Below are 18,044 nucleotides of genomic sequence, written 5' to 3' on the forward strand. Positions count from 1 at the left end.
ACTCAATCCCCTCATCCAGGTCATCGATCAAGAGCCCTGGGGAGCACCACTTGTGACCAGCTGCCAAATGGATTTAACTCCATTTACCACTACTCGTTGGGCCTGGCCATCCATCCAGTTTTTCACGCAGTGAAGTGCTGAGTATTGCTTTCAGTATTGCTTAGGGGTGCTTGGCTCTGGCCTGTAGCCTAGGGCTGAGCTGCTTTACTACCTGTTTTTTTCTTTGGAGTACAAAGATGCAGACAGGTACCTGGATAGCAAGTTTTAGTGGACCTTCCATAAATGCCATTGCATTTTGGTTAATTTTGCGTCATACAACATTCATGCTGTTCATGGAGTAGGCGGAAGCAGAAAACACAGCTTAATAAACAGTTCTGAGTAAACTCATTAATAAATCTCGGATGAAGAACGGGGACTGGCCACTGCCTCGGGCATGAGCCTGCCGAGCGTGTAAAAACTCTGCTGCTCCAGAAATTCAAGAGCAGCGTGGCGGAGGCTGGGGAGCCCAGGTGGGGACAGGGAGCAGCTCTCGAAGGAGCCGCTGGGCCCAGCTGGGGCGAGGTACCCGCGCAGAACTCCCGCAGCCAGCCCGACGGCGAAGAGTACCCAACCGCTGCCCCTCCCTGCATCAGGCACTGCCTCGGCGGCCCCACGCCACCACCCCTTCCGGCGCTCCCCGGGCAGGCAGTGCCAGACAGCGGAAGTGTGTCCCTGCTTCCGGCGGAATCGACGTCGTTCGCAGCTCGAGCCTGTAGTCAGCCCGTTTCCGCCTCGCGGCCGCCCTCACTATCAAGCCAGACGCTGCCGCTGCCGAAGGAAGAAGGTGCAGAGCCGTGCTGCGTGGGGGTGATTTGGTGCTTCGACTTCTCTGAAGCTGCTCATAAGGTAGTGACGCCAGCGTCTGAAGGATGTGGCGGAGGCGGCAGTGGCAGACGCCGCGGCCGAGGGAGCCCTGAACCCGAGAAGCGTTTCCTGGCCCCGCGCACCGGCGGTCCCCGGCCCGATCCGCTCGTCCAGTAGCGGCAGCAGCGGCGTCGCCGCCTCCCCGAAGCGTCGCCTGCCGCGGCACCGCCCGCCCCTCGCCGGCTCCCCGCGCGCTGGAGCCCCGCGGGGGAGCTGAGGGGGAGCCCGTGAGCGCGGGAGCCGAGCGCCTCTTCAGGAGCCAGCGGCAGCTAGGATGGCCTCGTCTTCGGGTAACGACGACGACCTCACCATTCCCAGGGCTGCCATCAACAAGATGATCAAAGAAACGCTCCCCAACGTCCGCGTCGCAAATGATGCCCGGGAGCTTGTGGTAAACTGCTGCACTGAATTCATTCACCTCATCTCCTCCGAGGCCAACGAGATCTGCAATAAATCGGAGAAGAAAACCATTTCCCCGGAGCATGTCATACAAGGTAAGCTTCCGGAGGCGGTGTGCTGCTGCCCCCTGCGCCACGGGTCATTCAAGCTTTGCCACTGCTGTCCCTCTGCGACTTTTTCCTTAGTGGCTTCTTGTAGCTATATGAAAGAGAAAAGGCGGGGGGGGTTTAAGAATCTGGAGCAAAAGTATGTGTTGGTTGGCTTCTCAGCCTCATTGCAAGGGAAGGTTGTCTTTGTGTGGTTAGAGAGACTCTTGATTGTGATCAGGACCAGCTCTTGCTTCGGAGTTCAGCGAGGTCTGGAATGCTTTAATTGACGTTATCAAAGCTGTTTGTCTTTTTTTGCCCATGTAAAACGAGGTCTGCTTTTTTTAATGGTTATGCATATTTCTTTTACAGTATGTATTAAGATCCTGACTTTATTAAATGTCTTTCTTATGGAAACTACTAAAACGTGTATGGTTGAGTATGTGGGGCCCAGGCTTTAATCCAGAGTCGTCCTGTCTGGACAGCCTCTCTAGGGCTGTCGTTGGAAGTTAATTGTTTAACGTCAAATATTTGTGTCTGTTGTGGAAAACATAAACGTGACCTATGCTCCTGCGTCTTTTTCTGCTATTAAATTTCACTTTCTTTTATTTAATAAAAGGAGAGTTCTCTTTCTGTGTTTCATTTGCTTTTCTCCGAAATCTGCCACAAATAAGGAGCTTCCTTGCCTCATCCCTAAGTCTGCAACTGGCATTGTTTGTCATGAATCATTCACTTTGCTGATTAAGCAAAGGTTGTTGATACCGGTATCTGCTGCAAACAAATTTTTACCAGTAACAGTGAAAGAGGAGTTTGCTGTTTGGTTAGAGATATGAACAATAGCATTTATACTAGAGCTGTTTTCGGGACTCTGATGGTTTCAAGTTAAAAAATGTTGTGGGCTTTTGCAAATGATTCTGTCTCTGAAACAACAACCAAAAAAAGAGAGATTCCTTTAGAGTATATCAGCTTGCTTACCAGAAGAGTTTCAAGTACTTGACTGAGTTGTTAATGGCAAAAGAAAATATGTAGCATGTGTGAGCTTCAATATTAAATAAAATACGTATAAACCTGGAAGTAAAATACGTGTGAATGTGGAAGTTTGGCAAAGGAACTCATCACAGAAGCTCAGAATGTAAAGAGTAAAACTTGTGCCTTGCACTCAAAGCATGATGATGCTTCTTAGTGTATGGATAGTTTCCTTAGTTGGCTGCTGAAGCTTTTGAGCTCTGCTCTTAACACCAGAATAGACATGATCTTTAATGTTGAGGACAGTAAAGAATTCAGGTATGAAAGTAATTTTTGTACAGTAGTGGTGGTCTTTAGAAAATATTTCACCTGTTTAGTTTCTGCCGTAGGGTTCATCTGAATGTTTTTGGAAAAGAAATTGAAACTAAAATGCCTTTGTGTGTATATACACACACAGCTGTGTGCATATCATCAGCAGGTGACCCCCAGTATTTTGCTGTGTTCGGTGTCTTTGTGTTACCAGATTTTACAGTTGGGAAAAATAATTTTTCAAATTATATTTCTACTGACTTTGGAGATTTATCCATTTTTGTAATGCTCTGGAGACTGAAGGAGCCGTTCTTGAATTTTCTGCTGTTCTCTTTAGAGAGTGATGTATACGCTCTTAGCTTCTTTGAGATGCTGCTCAGTTGGCAGATGATCCATCCATCTGTCTGTGAGGCATGAGAGTTTAGATTGCTAATTCTGGAAACAGTGTTTATGTGTATATAGGCATAGTATTCTTTTTCATCCATCTTCATACATTCTAGATACTTGATATTTTGACTGCCGCTTAACATAGCTCCATGATAATTATGCTAGCAAATTAAATAATTGAAATACATTTGTTGTGGTCATCTAGACACCTTTATCCTTTTGAATATTTAAACTAGTTCATTTAGGGTGAAAAATGAGGCTAACGGCTGTTGCATCTTGTCCAGTCCAGTGTAAACACATGGTGCTGCCAAGAGGAATCTTTTTGTACCTCCCCTAGAGCTGGATCTAGCAGTTGCTGATGCAACTGACCCTGTGGCTTTTTGAGAATCTAAGGGAGAACACAGTTTTCTGTCAGGTGAGTTTGCTGATCTGACTGTGCCTGTAAACATGAAGTTACTAGATTGGAAGCAAGAAGCAGGAAGGCTATTTGCCTGGGAAGGAGGTGGAAAGACATAGTTGGTGACATCCTCCTATTGGACTGTATTAGAGGTTATGTGAGACTGCAGTTCATCATTGCCCTTTGCTGCACTGTTAAAATGATTGTGTGGCCAAGTACTGAGCTAGAGTTCTTTCCTCCTGCCACTGGGTTATACTTCAGCTAGGTGAAGTCCTAGTGTTTCATTGTGTAGTAGCACAGTTGACTGGCCCAGTGGTCTTAACAGCATAGGGAAAGGACATCAGAGGCTTTTTGCATCCCATGAGAGATCTGATGTGATTCATAGATTCACTGATTCCATTGGGTTGGAAGGGACCCTCAAAGAAAACATATGCACCCTGAAGAGTGAAAACAGTGAGTTAGTAACAACAGATGAGCAGAAAGCTGAGGGCCTCAACAACTTTTTTCCCTCAGCCTTCACTGGCAACCTCTCTCCCAAAACCTCCAAGTCACAAGGTGGGGACTGGGGTGGTGAAGGCCCTTCCACTGTATGTGAAAATCAGGTTTGTGATCCTCTGATGAACCTGAATGTATGTAAGTCTATGGGACCTGATGAGATGCATCCCAGAGTCCTGAGAGAATTGACTGATGTAGTTGCCAAGCCACTCTCCATCATATTTGAAAAATCCTGGCAGTCAGGTTAAGTCCCTGATGACCGGAAGAAGTGACACATTACGCCCATTTTAAAAAGAGTGGAAAGGAGGACCCTGGGAACTGCTGACTTGTCAGCTTCGACTCTGTGCCTGGGAAGATCATGGAGCAGATTCTCCTATAGATATAGCACATAGAGAACAGGAAGGTGATTAAAGACAGCCAGCATGGCTTCCCTAAGGGCAAATCCTGTCTTGCCAACCTAGTGGCTTTCTATGACAGAGCAACTGGATCAGTGGACAAAGGATGACCTATGGATGTGACCTATCTGGAGTTCTGCAAGGCCTTTGACACAGTCTCCCACAACATCTTACTCACCAAGATGGAGTGGTACAGGTTTGATGGGTGGACTGTTCAGTGGATAAGGAATTGGCTGGATGGTTCCATCCAGAGGGTAGTGGTCAATGTCTTGAAGTTCAGATGGAGAGCAGTGACAAGTAGTGTCCCTCAGAGATCTGTACTGGGACCTGTACTGTTTAATATTTTTACCAATGATGTAGACAGTGGGATCAAGGCACCATCAGCAAGTTTGCAGATGACACCAAGTTTTGTGGTGCTGTCGATAAGCAAGAGGGATGGGATGTCATCCAGAAGGACCTAGACAGTCTGGAGAAGTGGGCCCAGGTTAACCTCATGAGGTTCAACAAGACCAAATGCAGGGTCCTGCACCTGTGTTGGAACAACCCTCACCATCAATACAGGCTGGGGGAGGAAGTGATATAAAGTAGCCCTGTGGAAAAGGACTTTGGGGGTGCTGATGGACAAGAAGCTGTACATGAGCCAACAATGTGCACTTGCAGCCCAGAAGGCCAGTGGCATCCTGGGCTGGATCAAAAGAAGCGTGGCCAGCAGATAGAGAGGTGATTCTACCATTCTGCTCTGCTCTGGTGAGACCTCATGTGGAGTACTGTGTCTGGCTCTGGAGCCCTCAATACAGGAAGGGCATGGACCTCATGGAGTGGGCTCAGAGGAGGGCCACAAAAATGATCAGGGAGCTGGAGCACCTCTGCTATGAGGACAGGCTGAGGGAGCTGGGGTTGTTGATCCTGGAGAAGAGAAGGCTTCAGGGAGACCTACTTGCCACCTTCCAGTACATGAAGGGGGTCTGCAAGAAGGCTGGAGAGGGACTGTTTATGAAGACCTGCAGTGATACGATTAAGGGCAATGGTTTGGAATTAGAGAAGAGTAGATTTAGATTGGATATTAGGAAAAGGTTCTTTAAGGGTGGCTGAGCACTGGAACAGGTTACCTAGAGAGGTGGTTAAGGCCCCATCCCTGGAGATATTCAAGGTGAGGCTTGACAGGGCTCCGGGAGACCTGATCTAGTTGAGGATGCCCCTGCTCATTGCAGGGAGGTTGGACTAGATGACCTTTGGAGGCCCCTTCCAACCTAGGGGATTCTATAATTCTATGAAAGACTGAGTTTTGATGGAACTGGAGTTCTGCTGAAGCACTGATCACTTGCCACACATTTTAGCACCATGCTGGTATAAAGGGATTCATATCCCTTCCGTCTGTGTTCTGTAAGGGTAGTAAATTTCTGAAGTTGTTTGACAGCCAGCAGATTTTTGATGCACTAGACCTATCGTGTATATAAGGTTCTTCATAGCTTTATTATGTTGAACAGTTGTATAAATCTGTCTTGTTTATATCACACATTTTCTTTTGGATATTTGTGTACTATATTCAGTCGATAACTGTCAGTTCTTTACATTATTTTCTTTGACAGTCCATTTTAGATTTCTGTAACAAACTCATCTTGCTGTTGGCTTCAGACTGGGGAGTTGTTGATGTTTGGATGGAGTCAATCAGCCAACCCAGATCACAATGAATGTTCTTTTGATGAGCACCTGTGTTTTTGCTATGAAGGCTTGTCTAAGTGATGTTAGAGAGATGATGGTGATGTTAGAAAGATGTTGTGGAGATCTTAATTTTATACTTCAGTTTGGTTTTTTGAGGGGTGGGGTTTGCGTAATTCTCATAAAAACTGTGGGCTAACTGAACAAAGCGTTTTCAGTGTGTGTGTGTGAGCTGAGGCTGAACTGGTATACTGTCTCCAATTTGATTATCTCTAAATCACTTCAGTTTTTATCTTGATTTTTGTTTTGTTTTTAAGAAATAGTTATTATGTAAATTCATTTGTCAAATGTTATCTGTTATAGGAATGGTAGTCCTGCATGACTAGACAGGTACACTGTACTGCCCTATTGAAGACAGTGTATTAATTGTCTCTTTGAGTACAGATTGGAAACTAAAAACTTACTTTGGGTTACTGTTTAGGTGTACGATACAATGGCATGCTGATGTAATTATGGGTAGGAATATGTTGCTTACAGAATTAATGCTAAACTATACTCTGAGGTGGTGTAACTCAGTGTGTTTGTAAGGAGTTGTTGATTGCTGTTTTGCAGTTTTAGTGCTATTTCTTGAATAACTTGGGACATAAGGTCAAAATAAAGTAAAGCAAATATTAAAACAACTATCATTCCGTAAAGAAAATTTTGATTTGTGTTAAGTACCAGAAGGGAACTATGTGTTTTGTTAAAACTGAGATGTGTTTCTGGTATAATTGTTGCTTCTGTAATGTTTCTGGCATGTTCTGTAATAATTCCACTTGTGAGGTATGTTTGTGCAAAGGCTTCATTTTGTATAGCTCTATATGTGTGAACTGTGCTTTTTTTTTAGCTTCTTAGGACTTGAAATGTGAATTTCAATGTTGACAGAAGCTTAAATTCATAGAGCTAAGGTAGTACTAGTTATTTCTGCCTTAATTCTGCCTAAGAATCTGTGATCATTTCACATGCTCTGTTAGAGGTGGCTAATTTACTTTCTACTGATGTGTTTTTGCAACAAAACTGGAAAGATAAAATCCCTGAAAGATAAGGTTAACAACTCAGATAGGAAAGACTTTTTAATTGTGTAAATTTTGCTTGATTCTGATGTGTGGAAGATGGGAGAAAGATGTGTTTTGAAGAATAACAGCTATGTCTAGCAAAATGTATCTGAAAACCCTGAATCCTCTGCAAGTGTAGGTTTCTTTGGTTGGACATGACTAACCTTAATTTTCTTAGCCTGAAAACATGCGCTCTTAAATGGCATAGGAGAAGAGACTGGGAAAATAGATGTCAAAAGTTACTACGAACACGGGTTTTTCCCAGGAGGTGTTAGAAAACTGATTGACCTTCTAAAAATCTTTTAAACAAACAGTTATCTATTACCAAAAGCTTTGTGAAAGATAATATGTTTTCTTTCTTTCTAGCACTAGAAAGTTTGGGATTTGGTTCCTATATCAATGAAGTAAAAGAAGTCTTACAAGAATGCAAAACAGTAGCACTGAAGAGAAGAAAGGCCAGTTCACGCTTGGAGAACCTTGGCATTCCAGAAGAAGAGCTTCTAAGGCAGCAACAGGAATTATTTGCAAAAGTAAGTGAAGAAGTACTTAAGAGGTTGGGATAATTAATGCTGCAAGTCTAGCGCAGCAAAAACATGTGCACACCTCAAGAAGTGTGTCCTTCCTTGTGAATTGCTGTGGTATTATAGATGCTGTTGACCTTAGCCTGTTTGAATTGGGGAAAGTCAACTAGCAAGATGCTACTAGTTACTTCTGTGATTTGACATGTAAGACTACTCAAGTTTAAAAAGAATGGGGTTTGCTGTTACTTAGGTATTTCCATTCTACTGTAGAGAATACATTAAGAATTACTTGGCTGACGAAATAAGAGAATGACAGCTGGTGTTCTAGGAAGTTACCAGTTTTGATGCATTAAAAAGTGAAAATTTTTGTTCTGCACATCAGTGCACAGATACTATTTCTTAGGCCTTGAAAGAAACATTTAATTGTTAAAAATGTCTAATTTGCCCCTTTCTTATCTTCATTTACTCTTGGCAAGATTCTAATTGAGTGAATTCACACATAATTTTTTTAAAAGGCAATTCAGGCATAGGAAAAGCATTTGCCCACAAATGCTGCATGCACACACGTTCTCCTTCATTCTTCAAGAGAAAGTTTGAATTTCTCTTTTCTCTTATTCATGGCATGACTCTCATTTTTTCATTTCACTTACTTTAATTTCTTCCAGTGAAAATGCTTATTCAGTTATGTGTTGTCATGTCTGATTACCACAACCTTCTCTTCCCTTTCGCTGTACCTGTGTTTTGCTGAAACAATTAATAACTGTTGTTTTTCATATTACAGCATGCCAACTAATTTAGTCTTAACTGCATGATGAATTTTAAGGCATTTAAAATTTCAGCACACCATGTAGCTATTATCAGCATACAGTGAAGTAGTTAAGATAAATCCATGCATGCCTGACTTGTTTGGCTGTACTAACATTAGAAAGACCAATATGGCTGCTTCTGGATTAAGGGCAAGATTTACATATCAGTTTAATACCTGTTTTTTACTTGTTATTTTGTTCAAAAACCTTAGCTTGGTATACAAAATAAAGCAGCAAAATTAAGATATATTAAGAGAGTATTAGCTCCGGAGTAACACTAAAAAAAAAGCTGAAACTCTGGCCACCTTGTGTAAGCACACACTAAGGAATGACTCCTTGAGGTATGTTTTTAAAATCTATAATGCCTTAATGTCTAGATTAGGCTTGACAAGATTGTATGAATTATTTTTTTTTTATCTTCTTTGGTAATACGGAAAGTCTTGCTTAGACTGAAGAGTGGCAGCGTTACTTTTCAAACGTACTAGTTGTAATATGCCATTGGAGGTACTATAATTATTCTTAGTAGCAGTTAAACAAATGCATGTTTGTTTATTTGTGCTGATCTTGTTAATAGAGCAAGACATGCTGATTTCTTGCTCTGGTTTTAAAATACTTGCCTGTTAACATATGAATTTTTTATGCCTATAGCTTTGATAATTGTAAATATGTGAAGTCATGGCAATGGCTTATCCTGATGTCCATACATGTCGATAAGTGCAAGACATGGCTGTCTATAAGTGCAAATGCCTTTGATGTTTCCACACTGAAGTTCATTGGTATAATAAATGAGTTAAGTTTACCAGATGCTTACAAAGTTTCTTTGTCAATAGAATTTTCATTTTTCTTTCAATTTTTGAAATGGCTAAGGGGTATGTTATAAATATGGCAGTGAGCAAAATGATTCTTCCAGAGTGAAGTGCTGAGCCTGTGCATGCATGGGATATGGTAAACTTAATTGTAGCAGGGTTAGTGAGGAGCTCCATTGTTTTGTTGTGTGAGAAATATTTTTGTCTCTTCTATGTGTATAGGTACTGCTGTCTTCCTTTGTTTAAAACTTTACAATGTCTTAAATTGTTTTCCAACCCTTATAAGTTCACTACCACTTGAGTTTGAAATACTGTAAAGTCTTTATTGAAAAGAAGTTTCTATCTCTAAAAACATTTTCTTCTAAAGCTAGAACAGACTGAGGAAATTTTATGCTTCTTACAATAAGGAGAGACTATTCTTTTTTTTCACTTGACTATGCAGACAAACTTCTATCATATTCCAAGGTAATATGTTTTGGTACCATCTTTTTTTGTTGATGCTTTGGAGAGAGGAAAAAAAAAGTAAATGAAAAGGAAAATTCAGTGAATGGAATGGGATTAGAAAAGAAATGGACATTGTTACAGTTGTAGTGATGACTGGTAAATGTAGAAAAGTAAAGAAGAAAAGAATTTTAATTTTAAAAACTTTTCCCTAATGTTTACTGAAAACAGATATTAAAGTTTTAAATTTAACGCAATTGATTAGTATACTGTTGAATTCAACAGTAGCTGCTGAAGAACAAGTGAAAACCCTGATGGAAAAATGAGAGGTCACCAGCTGAACCACTGAAATGTTTTGTTATAATGTCTTACACCTTTCAGTAAAGGACTATACCTTTCTGTAGCGAAGACATCCTCAATCTGCATGCCTGAATTGCTCTGTTTTCCAAAGGCTGTCTAGTAAATTAAGATAATGGCTTTCTTTATGATTTTGTAATAGTGTGTGCCTTTGTGCTACAGCTGGATGATTTCATAATTGCAAGTTTTAGTAATCAAGTTGCAAGTATTTGTAATCAAGAAAGTAGGGCTGTTTTCCTTTGTGAACTGTGATTAAAGGTTAAGATCTCTTGAAGTCTAAAATTTCCATTGCTTTGCCTCACTTAATTTTTCCATTAGGAAGTGGTTCAGCAGAATCCTTACAATGGAACATGAGTTTGCTAGATCCTGCCTCTTGTCTTTGTAACTGTAAATCCTCCAAATCGTGGCCTGCTCAGACAGAGAATGTAGCTAAACATCTTGGTACAAATAATTAAGGCACTTCTAGATATGCTTTTATAAGTATAGTTAACAAAAATTATGCAAAAGACATCTGCAGGTGCAGATAAAACTACTTTTAAAGATAAAGTGCTCTAGAGATTCTTCACGAGCTATGTATAGCCTTAACAATTAAATTCATGTCTTTAGGCTAGACAACAGCAAGCAGAACTGGCACAGCAGGAATGGCTACAGATGCAACAAGCAGCTCAACAGGCACAGCTTGCTGCTGCCTCAGCCAGCGCATCCAATCAGGCAGGATCCTCTCAGGATGAAGATGATGAAGATGATATCTGATATTTACCAGCTGAGTTTGTCTTTATTAAGAAATATTTTTCCTGCACAATGAAAACAGTGAAATGAATGCTTACCTGTAAGTTTGTATGCATAATGGACTGGCAATTGGTATTCTAGGGGTGTCTGCTGTTGTGTGCTGTACATGTATAAACTGTCTTTTTTTTGAATTCTTGAAGATTTAAGGTTCAGTATCATATCAACTTTGGATTTTTAATGGTGTATATGGAAATTTTAGATAGCAGTGCGTCATTTATTTGATCAATAAACAGTATTACAATAAACAACGAGTTTATAAAATATAGTGAGCTTTACACAAAAGGCTCTAAATCCACATTTGCATTTCTTCCCTTTTAACTAAGCTATTAAATCTTACTTAGAATTTTTAATTGGTTTTGGGAGGAGTGGTAAAGTAGACATAATCTGTTAATGGGAAAAAAGCAGAGTTCAGCATAGTAGAGTCTGAATTCTTAGTTCTTTTTAAAATGAGGATGTATATGGCAATAAATACTCTGTATGCTCAAATACCACACTTGTTAAAATTTGAAAATCATACATTTTTGCCAAGCTAGGAAAGGTATGTTTAATAGTTGTACAAAATCTGTCTTTTTTTTTTTTTTTGTATAGGGGTGAAAAAAAGTAAACCCATGGTTTTATTATGACACCTTTGACAGTCCTAACTGAGTATTTCACTTCAGAGACTACCTGGTTTGAAGAACTAACTCTTCTATTTCAGTCCAGTTTAATGTTAACTGTTGTTGATGGTATTACATAGTTCAGGTCTATTCATATTGTTGAAACATAAAGCTGGAACTTGGTGAAACAAAATTGTTTTAGTCCCACTGACGTAACTGGTATTAAGTATTCAAGCCTGGGAAAGCTAAAGCTAAGAGCATGCTTACTATAAAAGAGGGAATTTGTATAGTCATTGTTGTAAGCATAGTGGTAACTATTCTCTAGACTAGATTGCCACTGGATTACTAAAATAACTTGTTGAAAGATAACATTTTGTTCATTCAAATTGTTTCATGGGCAAGGCCAGGTTTTTGATAAAACTGTTCCCTAAGAGCGATCAGCAATACATGGAACAGAAATGATGTTGTAGTCCTTTTGATAGTTGATTTGAAAATTCTGCTGATTAATGGATGAACAGCTGTTCTTTGTGTTGAAATAAAGCACAGTAGTGACCATTGCTGAGTTTTAATGTGTTACTTGAAGTAATACTGGCATATCTTCTGGTACACTAATCTGAGCAGACTAGAAAAGCCACTTGCATGTTACTGTAGATGATCTTATAGCTCTGTAACATGGTGGATTGTTTTACTGATTTATGTCCTCCGTAAGTTGCTCTAGTTAGAAACATTGAGGAGGGCTGCAGCAGTCTGTTTACATAAGGATGCAAACAGAAAATGGTGTGCCCATTTTTACTTAAAGATCTAAACAAGGTACAATTGGCATATATTCAGATCTCAGTCACATGGTGAACTTGATTTAAATTTGAGATACATTAAGTTGGATATTGAATAAATGTGAGCACTTCTTTAAATGCATTAATGCAGTGAAAATTCAGAAAAGCATTTGAATGTTTAAGTTTAAAAAAAAAGGAAAAACAAACCAACCCAAAAAACCAAACCAAACCCCCAAAATCCCAAAACTAACCCTTCCATGGATACTATGAAATATATTAGGCAAGGGTTGGGCAAGGAAGTGGTTTTCAGTAAAGGTGTATGTACCAAAGGTAGGAAATCTAGTCTAGTGATACAATGTTAATGTGCAGTGTTGGCTTTTCTAATTTGTACTGTAACACCTTCACACTTTCTATTTTAAATGAGTATTTTCCTTTTAAATAATAGTAGGTATATTTTCACACCTTTCTTTTCTGATGCAGAATTCAGGTTAACATTTTACTGCATCTGGTATGTATGGTGTAATATGTTTGGATCTTTGTGACCTTTCTTTTGGACATTCTTGTGCTTTTTCATATGCTGTATTCTTCAAGCAATAAAATTCTGATGTGTTTTTATAAAATTGCTTTTATATTTAATGATTAGTCTGTCTTCTTCATTGCACTTATATATATATATATATATAAAAAGGCTACTAAAACTCTGCTATTATTGACCCACTGAACACTCTTGCGACCAAAATCTTTACAACCTGCATGCTGTTGGATGGCATTGCTGTTCACTGGGGTAGTTAATGCTTACAAACAATATTTCTGGGTTTGACCTGCACTCTTTTCTCTTGGGAATTGGGAATTTTTGGGTATACGCATTTTTCATAACCTGACCTTCTTAACTTAAAAAGTTGAAGAAAACCCCTATAGATCAGGTATAACCTACTGAAAGAATTTCAGTTTAACAAAGTGGAAGACCACAGGCAGAGGATGGGGAAATAAAAACATGTTACCTCCCTGGTGAATTAATTTCATGTGGATAGTCTTGTTTAGAGACTACTCTACTGTTTCAGCTCTTCCACCTCAAGTATGAAAAGTATACTCTGGCAGTCACAGAATCTTCACTGATCTTTAAACAAACTTGAGAATTTTGTATTACTTTATTATTGTGCTTCTGTATACTAGCTGTTCAGCAAAGAAGAGGTTCCTGAAGTTGTGGTACCACTGATTTTTTTGGTACATCAGATACATAGAGTGTAAAGTTTGTTTAGTAAATTGTTACTTTGTCTCAGAAGAAACATGTATAAGGATGTGTCTGTTTCCCAAGAGGTTATCTGTGGGTTTTCCGTAGTCTCGTTTCATAGTGCTTTCTTAAGTCACTTTCTTGCAAAATCTTTTCTTTTCTGTTATTTTAATAAAGTGTATGTCTGCATGACATTGTGGATAATGAATATAGTTGCATTTACTACACTGAGTTACTTTTAAAGGAATTATCTTAGGGATTCTAAACACAAAATATTTTAAATGGTATTTGGGTTTCACTATCTAAATGTGGATAGCTGTGTTTGGCATTGAAATGCTGGAAAGGAATTTCAAAAAGTCTCCAAAAACCACAATTATACATGGTACTCTTCAGGTTATTTAAAAGTACCTCCATTAAGTGGACTTTACAGAATAATGCCTGTGTTGATCTTTTAATAATTTTCCAATAATGCCCAGTCAAGGACATGAACTGACTTCATGATCATTGTGGAACAGCCAAACCCAGGCTCTGATAGGTAGGCCTCATTTTAGTTTCCCAGTGTTAGGTTGTGATTTTGTGTAAGTCATGAGCAAACAATGTGGAGTGTATACGAAAGGTTAAGAATGCTATGGTTAAAGTTACTTTCAGCATTATACTATTAATCTGTTTAAGATCAAAATGTTTTCATTTGCAGCTTACATCAGTGGGACACTGGTCAGTGTTAGGATAGATTTTGCTTACAGGTGAATTAGACAGTCGAGATCTCTGATCCCTTGGTCTTGGTAAAAGTCAACTCAAAGAATATGTAGTTTGTGACTAGAGTATATCTAGGATATAACTCAGTAATGGAAAGTGGTGTCAGTGAGACTTGGTGTAGGCCAAATGAAGTTTTCTGGCAATTGGGGATGATAGGTTCCCTTTCAAAAGATGTTTGTGCTTAGTTTGTGTCTGTTTGTTTGTTTTTAATTTTAAATGAGTGCTTTTTGTTTCCATGCAAACATAGGTACAGATGTTAGTGATACTGAGAATTTAATAATGGCATTGGAAGTAATTATCCCAGTTCTTGGGTACATGGAGCAACAAGTATGCTCAAGCTGTGCATTCTTGGAAGGAAGCAAATCTGGTGAAAGCGTGAACTGGAGGCTGTTCTTTTTGTGGTACTGTGCTAGAATGCAGCTGAGCCAATAATTGGAGAGTGGAGGTTTTGCTGCAAAATGATTTAGACAGTGATTCCAGTTGGATATGCCAGGTCCTATACATCAATCTTTTATAAATCCAGTAAGCATGGGTTTTGCTGTGTGGATTAGCCTAGCATAATCTGCATAGTCAAGGGTAGAAATACGTAGCAGGTGATACTCCTGCATATGTTAGGGAAGGGGGCATATGACTTCAATTCATCATGGCAGTGATGTATTGTCACATCAACTACAGGAGTACAACATAAAGACTTATGCTCCACAGCCTGAGCCAAATGCTCAGCTAGGGCTTGACAGTACTTGCTACAGCCTGTTTTCCTTTTCATGAGTTTCAAATGTGAAGAGCTACCTGTACATATCTGGGGTGAAGGTTCGTAAGAGGCATATTAAATTATATAAAGATGACCTTTAAGGCAGATTTGATCTGCCCTTTTAAGTGCAAAGAGCAGGGCTCAAATTTAAAGCTGCATAAATGTAATGTCACAAACCCAAAAATCTCTCCTAGACAAGTAATTTCTTTATTTTCAGTTTTGTTTCTTTGGGATGATGTGGAAAATTTCTGCAGTTAGTCTCTGATCAGAATGTCCTTGGAACAAATAAGAATGGCATACAGTAGTATCTGTCTTTATTAATGCAAGAGGGAGACATGGGTAAATGATTTGCTTAGTGGAGTATCTATTCTATATACAGCACACTGGTCTCATTCCCATTATGTATTTACTAATTCTTGTTCTTTTGAAGTGATAAATAGTGGAAGGAAGAGAATTTGGGGTATGTGAATTTTCTTGAGTTTCCTTCCAGACTGTAATATGCTCACAGTTTTTTCATGTACCCATTATATGTGGTATAGTGCAACATGGACATCAACCTTCTCATGAGAAAAGGAGGAACCACCACAGATTTAAAATTACAAGGGAAGGACACCTGAAATTAAAGCACTGACCACTGAAGTGAGATCCTTTAAAGGAGGGAAGACCTGCAGTTGTATGGAAGACTGGACAATTAAAGGACCGTTGGCTTTCTCAGTTTCAGAGTAATGTGACTTGTACATTATTCAATGCAATAGGATCTGCTTGATTACCGCAGAAACAGGATGGTATGATGTTATACTGCTTGTTCTTTCACTTGCCAGCAGGCGGCGGTCAAGTTCTGTGTTTGGGTTTCAGATGGCTGCGTTGAATCTGTTAACTGAACCTTACAGTCTCTGACGAGAATTCATTAACCTGTTTTAAATTAAAACTCCTTTAATGAGATTATTTATTAACCCAGGATACTGATTATGTTCAAGTGTTAGGGCATATTTTGCACAACTACATGTATATTTGTATTTCTGATCATAATTCAAAGTCAGATGATAATAAAATATTTAGCAAGTCTGGAAATGGGTGTTGCTGACCCTTAGTTACACATGCATCCATTATTCATTTTTCTGCAGCTTGAACTTGTACCATGACAGACTTCTGTCTTTGAATTTTGATACATACATGTCAAACGTATGCTAGATAATTGGTGCAGAGAGCAGTTACTATTCAGGTCTTTGGTTATTCTTTCAAATCTAACAATGCCTGTAGATAATGAAAATTTTTTACTATTGGAGTTCATCATAGGTATACTTAGCTCTGAATATGTGATACAGCTAAATGTTCTTTAAAGAAACGTGCATGTGTGGGTTTGGTGGGGTAATGAAGATGACATGGGTTAGGTGAACAAGAGATACCAGATATTGAAGTAGCAAAGCTCTAGCATTTATAGTTATGTTTTGATATCATTCCAAAAGTATGTACAATGAAAGCAAGTGACTTTATAATATTCAAGCAGATAATGCAAGCATTAAAGAGTTGAAAATTGTCCTTTTATACAAATATTTAGGGATAGTCCCTTAAATTTTGTAATTGTCTAGCCTCCAGCTTGGGATGCAGTTGTATACTATCAAAAGGAAACACTGTGTTATCATGTGATAGTCTTGCTTCACTGGAAAAAAGGGCAAATTCCTGTAAATTAAGAGGCTGTTTGTACTCTGTATATGGCTAGATGATGCAGATTGACACTGCATTTCATCTGCTACATATGGCATGGAAAGATGTGCTCTTGGCTATAATGGAGGCAAAACGATCGAACACAGGATATTTCATAAAAGCAGATGGAAGTTCTCGTTTTCTCCTATTTATAACTGGTGTAAGTAGTGTCCTTTCAGTTCTGTTATCCAGTCACTGGTGATGTCTTTCTGTTTTGCTTGCTGAGACAAAGGAAAAAGAAGAAACATACCTTCCCTCTGCTATATAAAATGCATTTCTGTACAGATTGGAAATGATAGGGGAGTACAGTTCTTCCCACAAAAATTCAGAGAAAGGAGAAAAATTAGAATTAGGTCACCCTAAGTGGTGTCTGAGGCTGCACTAATAAGTGCAGTTTTTCTTCTGCCCTGAAGCAGGGTCAGTATGGTCTAACTAATGTATTTTGCTGTAAATTTTCTGGTATAAAGAAAAAACAAATACCCAAACATAGTAATAATGATAGAAGCTAAAACCAAATCAGTACTCAGAGTAAAGCTAAGCTTAATTATGCTTAGTAGTTGAAATAAAAGAACAGTGAAAGTAAGTCATAGCTATGATCTCTGACTATTGCTGCACTTAGGAGTGCTGGCAATGGGGGAATACATGTGTAAAGAAGGGAGAGAGCTAAATTATTTTGGTATTGAAGCAAAAAGAGATAATACTTAGAGGGTTTGCAACAGTTATATCCAATTTTAATATGACAAAGAAATTGCTGGCCAACAGAGAGAAGAACTTACAGCACTTCACACTGAGAAACTGATGTTTGGAAGTCATTTGTTTGGTCCTCCTGATTTTTGTTAGAAAGTGCACCCACAGGGAGTGCCAGACAGCTTTTCTGCCACTCCAAATTAATCATGCAAATTGTTCTGCCCAAATAACATCCTTAGGTACACTTGAAAACTCAAGTAGGTTTTGTTGAGAAATTAGCAGAATTAACAAAGTATATAACTATTTTAATAACCAGAACTATGTGGATTTGGTCTAAAAAAAATAAAATCAGGCCTTCTTTTCAAGCCTGTAATTAGTCAATGCTGGGGAAAGCAGCTAAATATAATGGTAAAAATAAGTTGTCATCATCTTCCAGAAAAAACTAATGGTTTACAAGGATTCTAGAGCAATGCAATTTATCACAAAGCTTTACTGCATGGAAAAGTGCTGAAGTATGTCTTTGATGTATTCTTGAGTTCTTTTAGTGAAACTTTATTTTGTTTTTGTTGTTGTTGTTGTTTTTTTTCCGAAGACTAATGTTGGCAAGGACATGACTAGAAGAATATAAAATGGTAGGGTAATATTTGTTGAATTGCTTCTAGGTCTAGGGCCAGTTGCAATCCCTGGTAACAGAAACAATCTCAAAATTCTAAATGATTCATTATAACATTTCTGG

General features: G+C 39.1%; 1 protein-coding gene across 1 annotated transcript; it reads left to right on the forward strand.

The window, feature by feature from the left end:
* The first annotated feature begins 1,177 nt into the window (after window positions 1-1,177).
* Window positions 1,178-12,764, forward strand: DR1 (down-regulator of transcription 1). Its single transcript, XM_054384157.1, has 3 exons — window positions 1,178-1,397; window positions 7,457-7,620; window positions 10,628-12,764. Exons 1-3 carry the CDS (start codon window positions 1,178-1,180, stop codon window positions 10,772-10,774), a joined length of 531 nt encoding a protein of 176 aa, XP_054240132.1. The 3' UTR covers window positions 10,775-12,764.
* Window positions 12,765-18,044: the final 5,280 nt, after the last annotated feature.

Source organism: Indicator indicator, chromosome 10, assembly GCF_027791375.1.
Source record: "Indicator indicator isolate 239-I01 chromosome 10, UM_Iind_1.1, whole genome shotgun sequence".
Classification (NCBI taxonomy): domain Eukaryota; kingdom Metazoa; phylum Chordata; class Aves; order Piciformes; family Indicatoridae; genus Indicator; species Indicator indicator.

Excerpts from the sequence above, each read along its gene's own strand:
- DR1 (XM_054384157.1), top strand. The coding sequence starts at position 1,178 with ATGGCCTCGTCTTCGGGTAACGACGACGACCTCACCATTCCCAGGGCT. Across the intron at positions 1,398-7,456 it reads CCCGGAGCATGTCATACAAG|CACTAGAAAGTTTGGGATTT; the intron begins GTAAGCTTCCGG and ends CTTTCTTTCTAG. Across the intron at positions 7,621-10,627 it reads AACAGGAATTATTTGCAAAA|GCTAGACAACAGCAAGCAGA; the intron begins GTAAGTGAAGAA and ends TCATGTCTTTAG.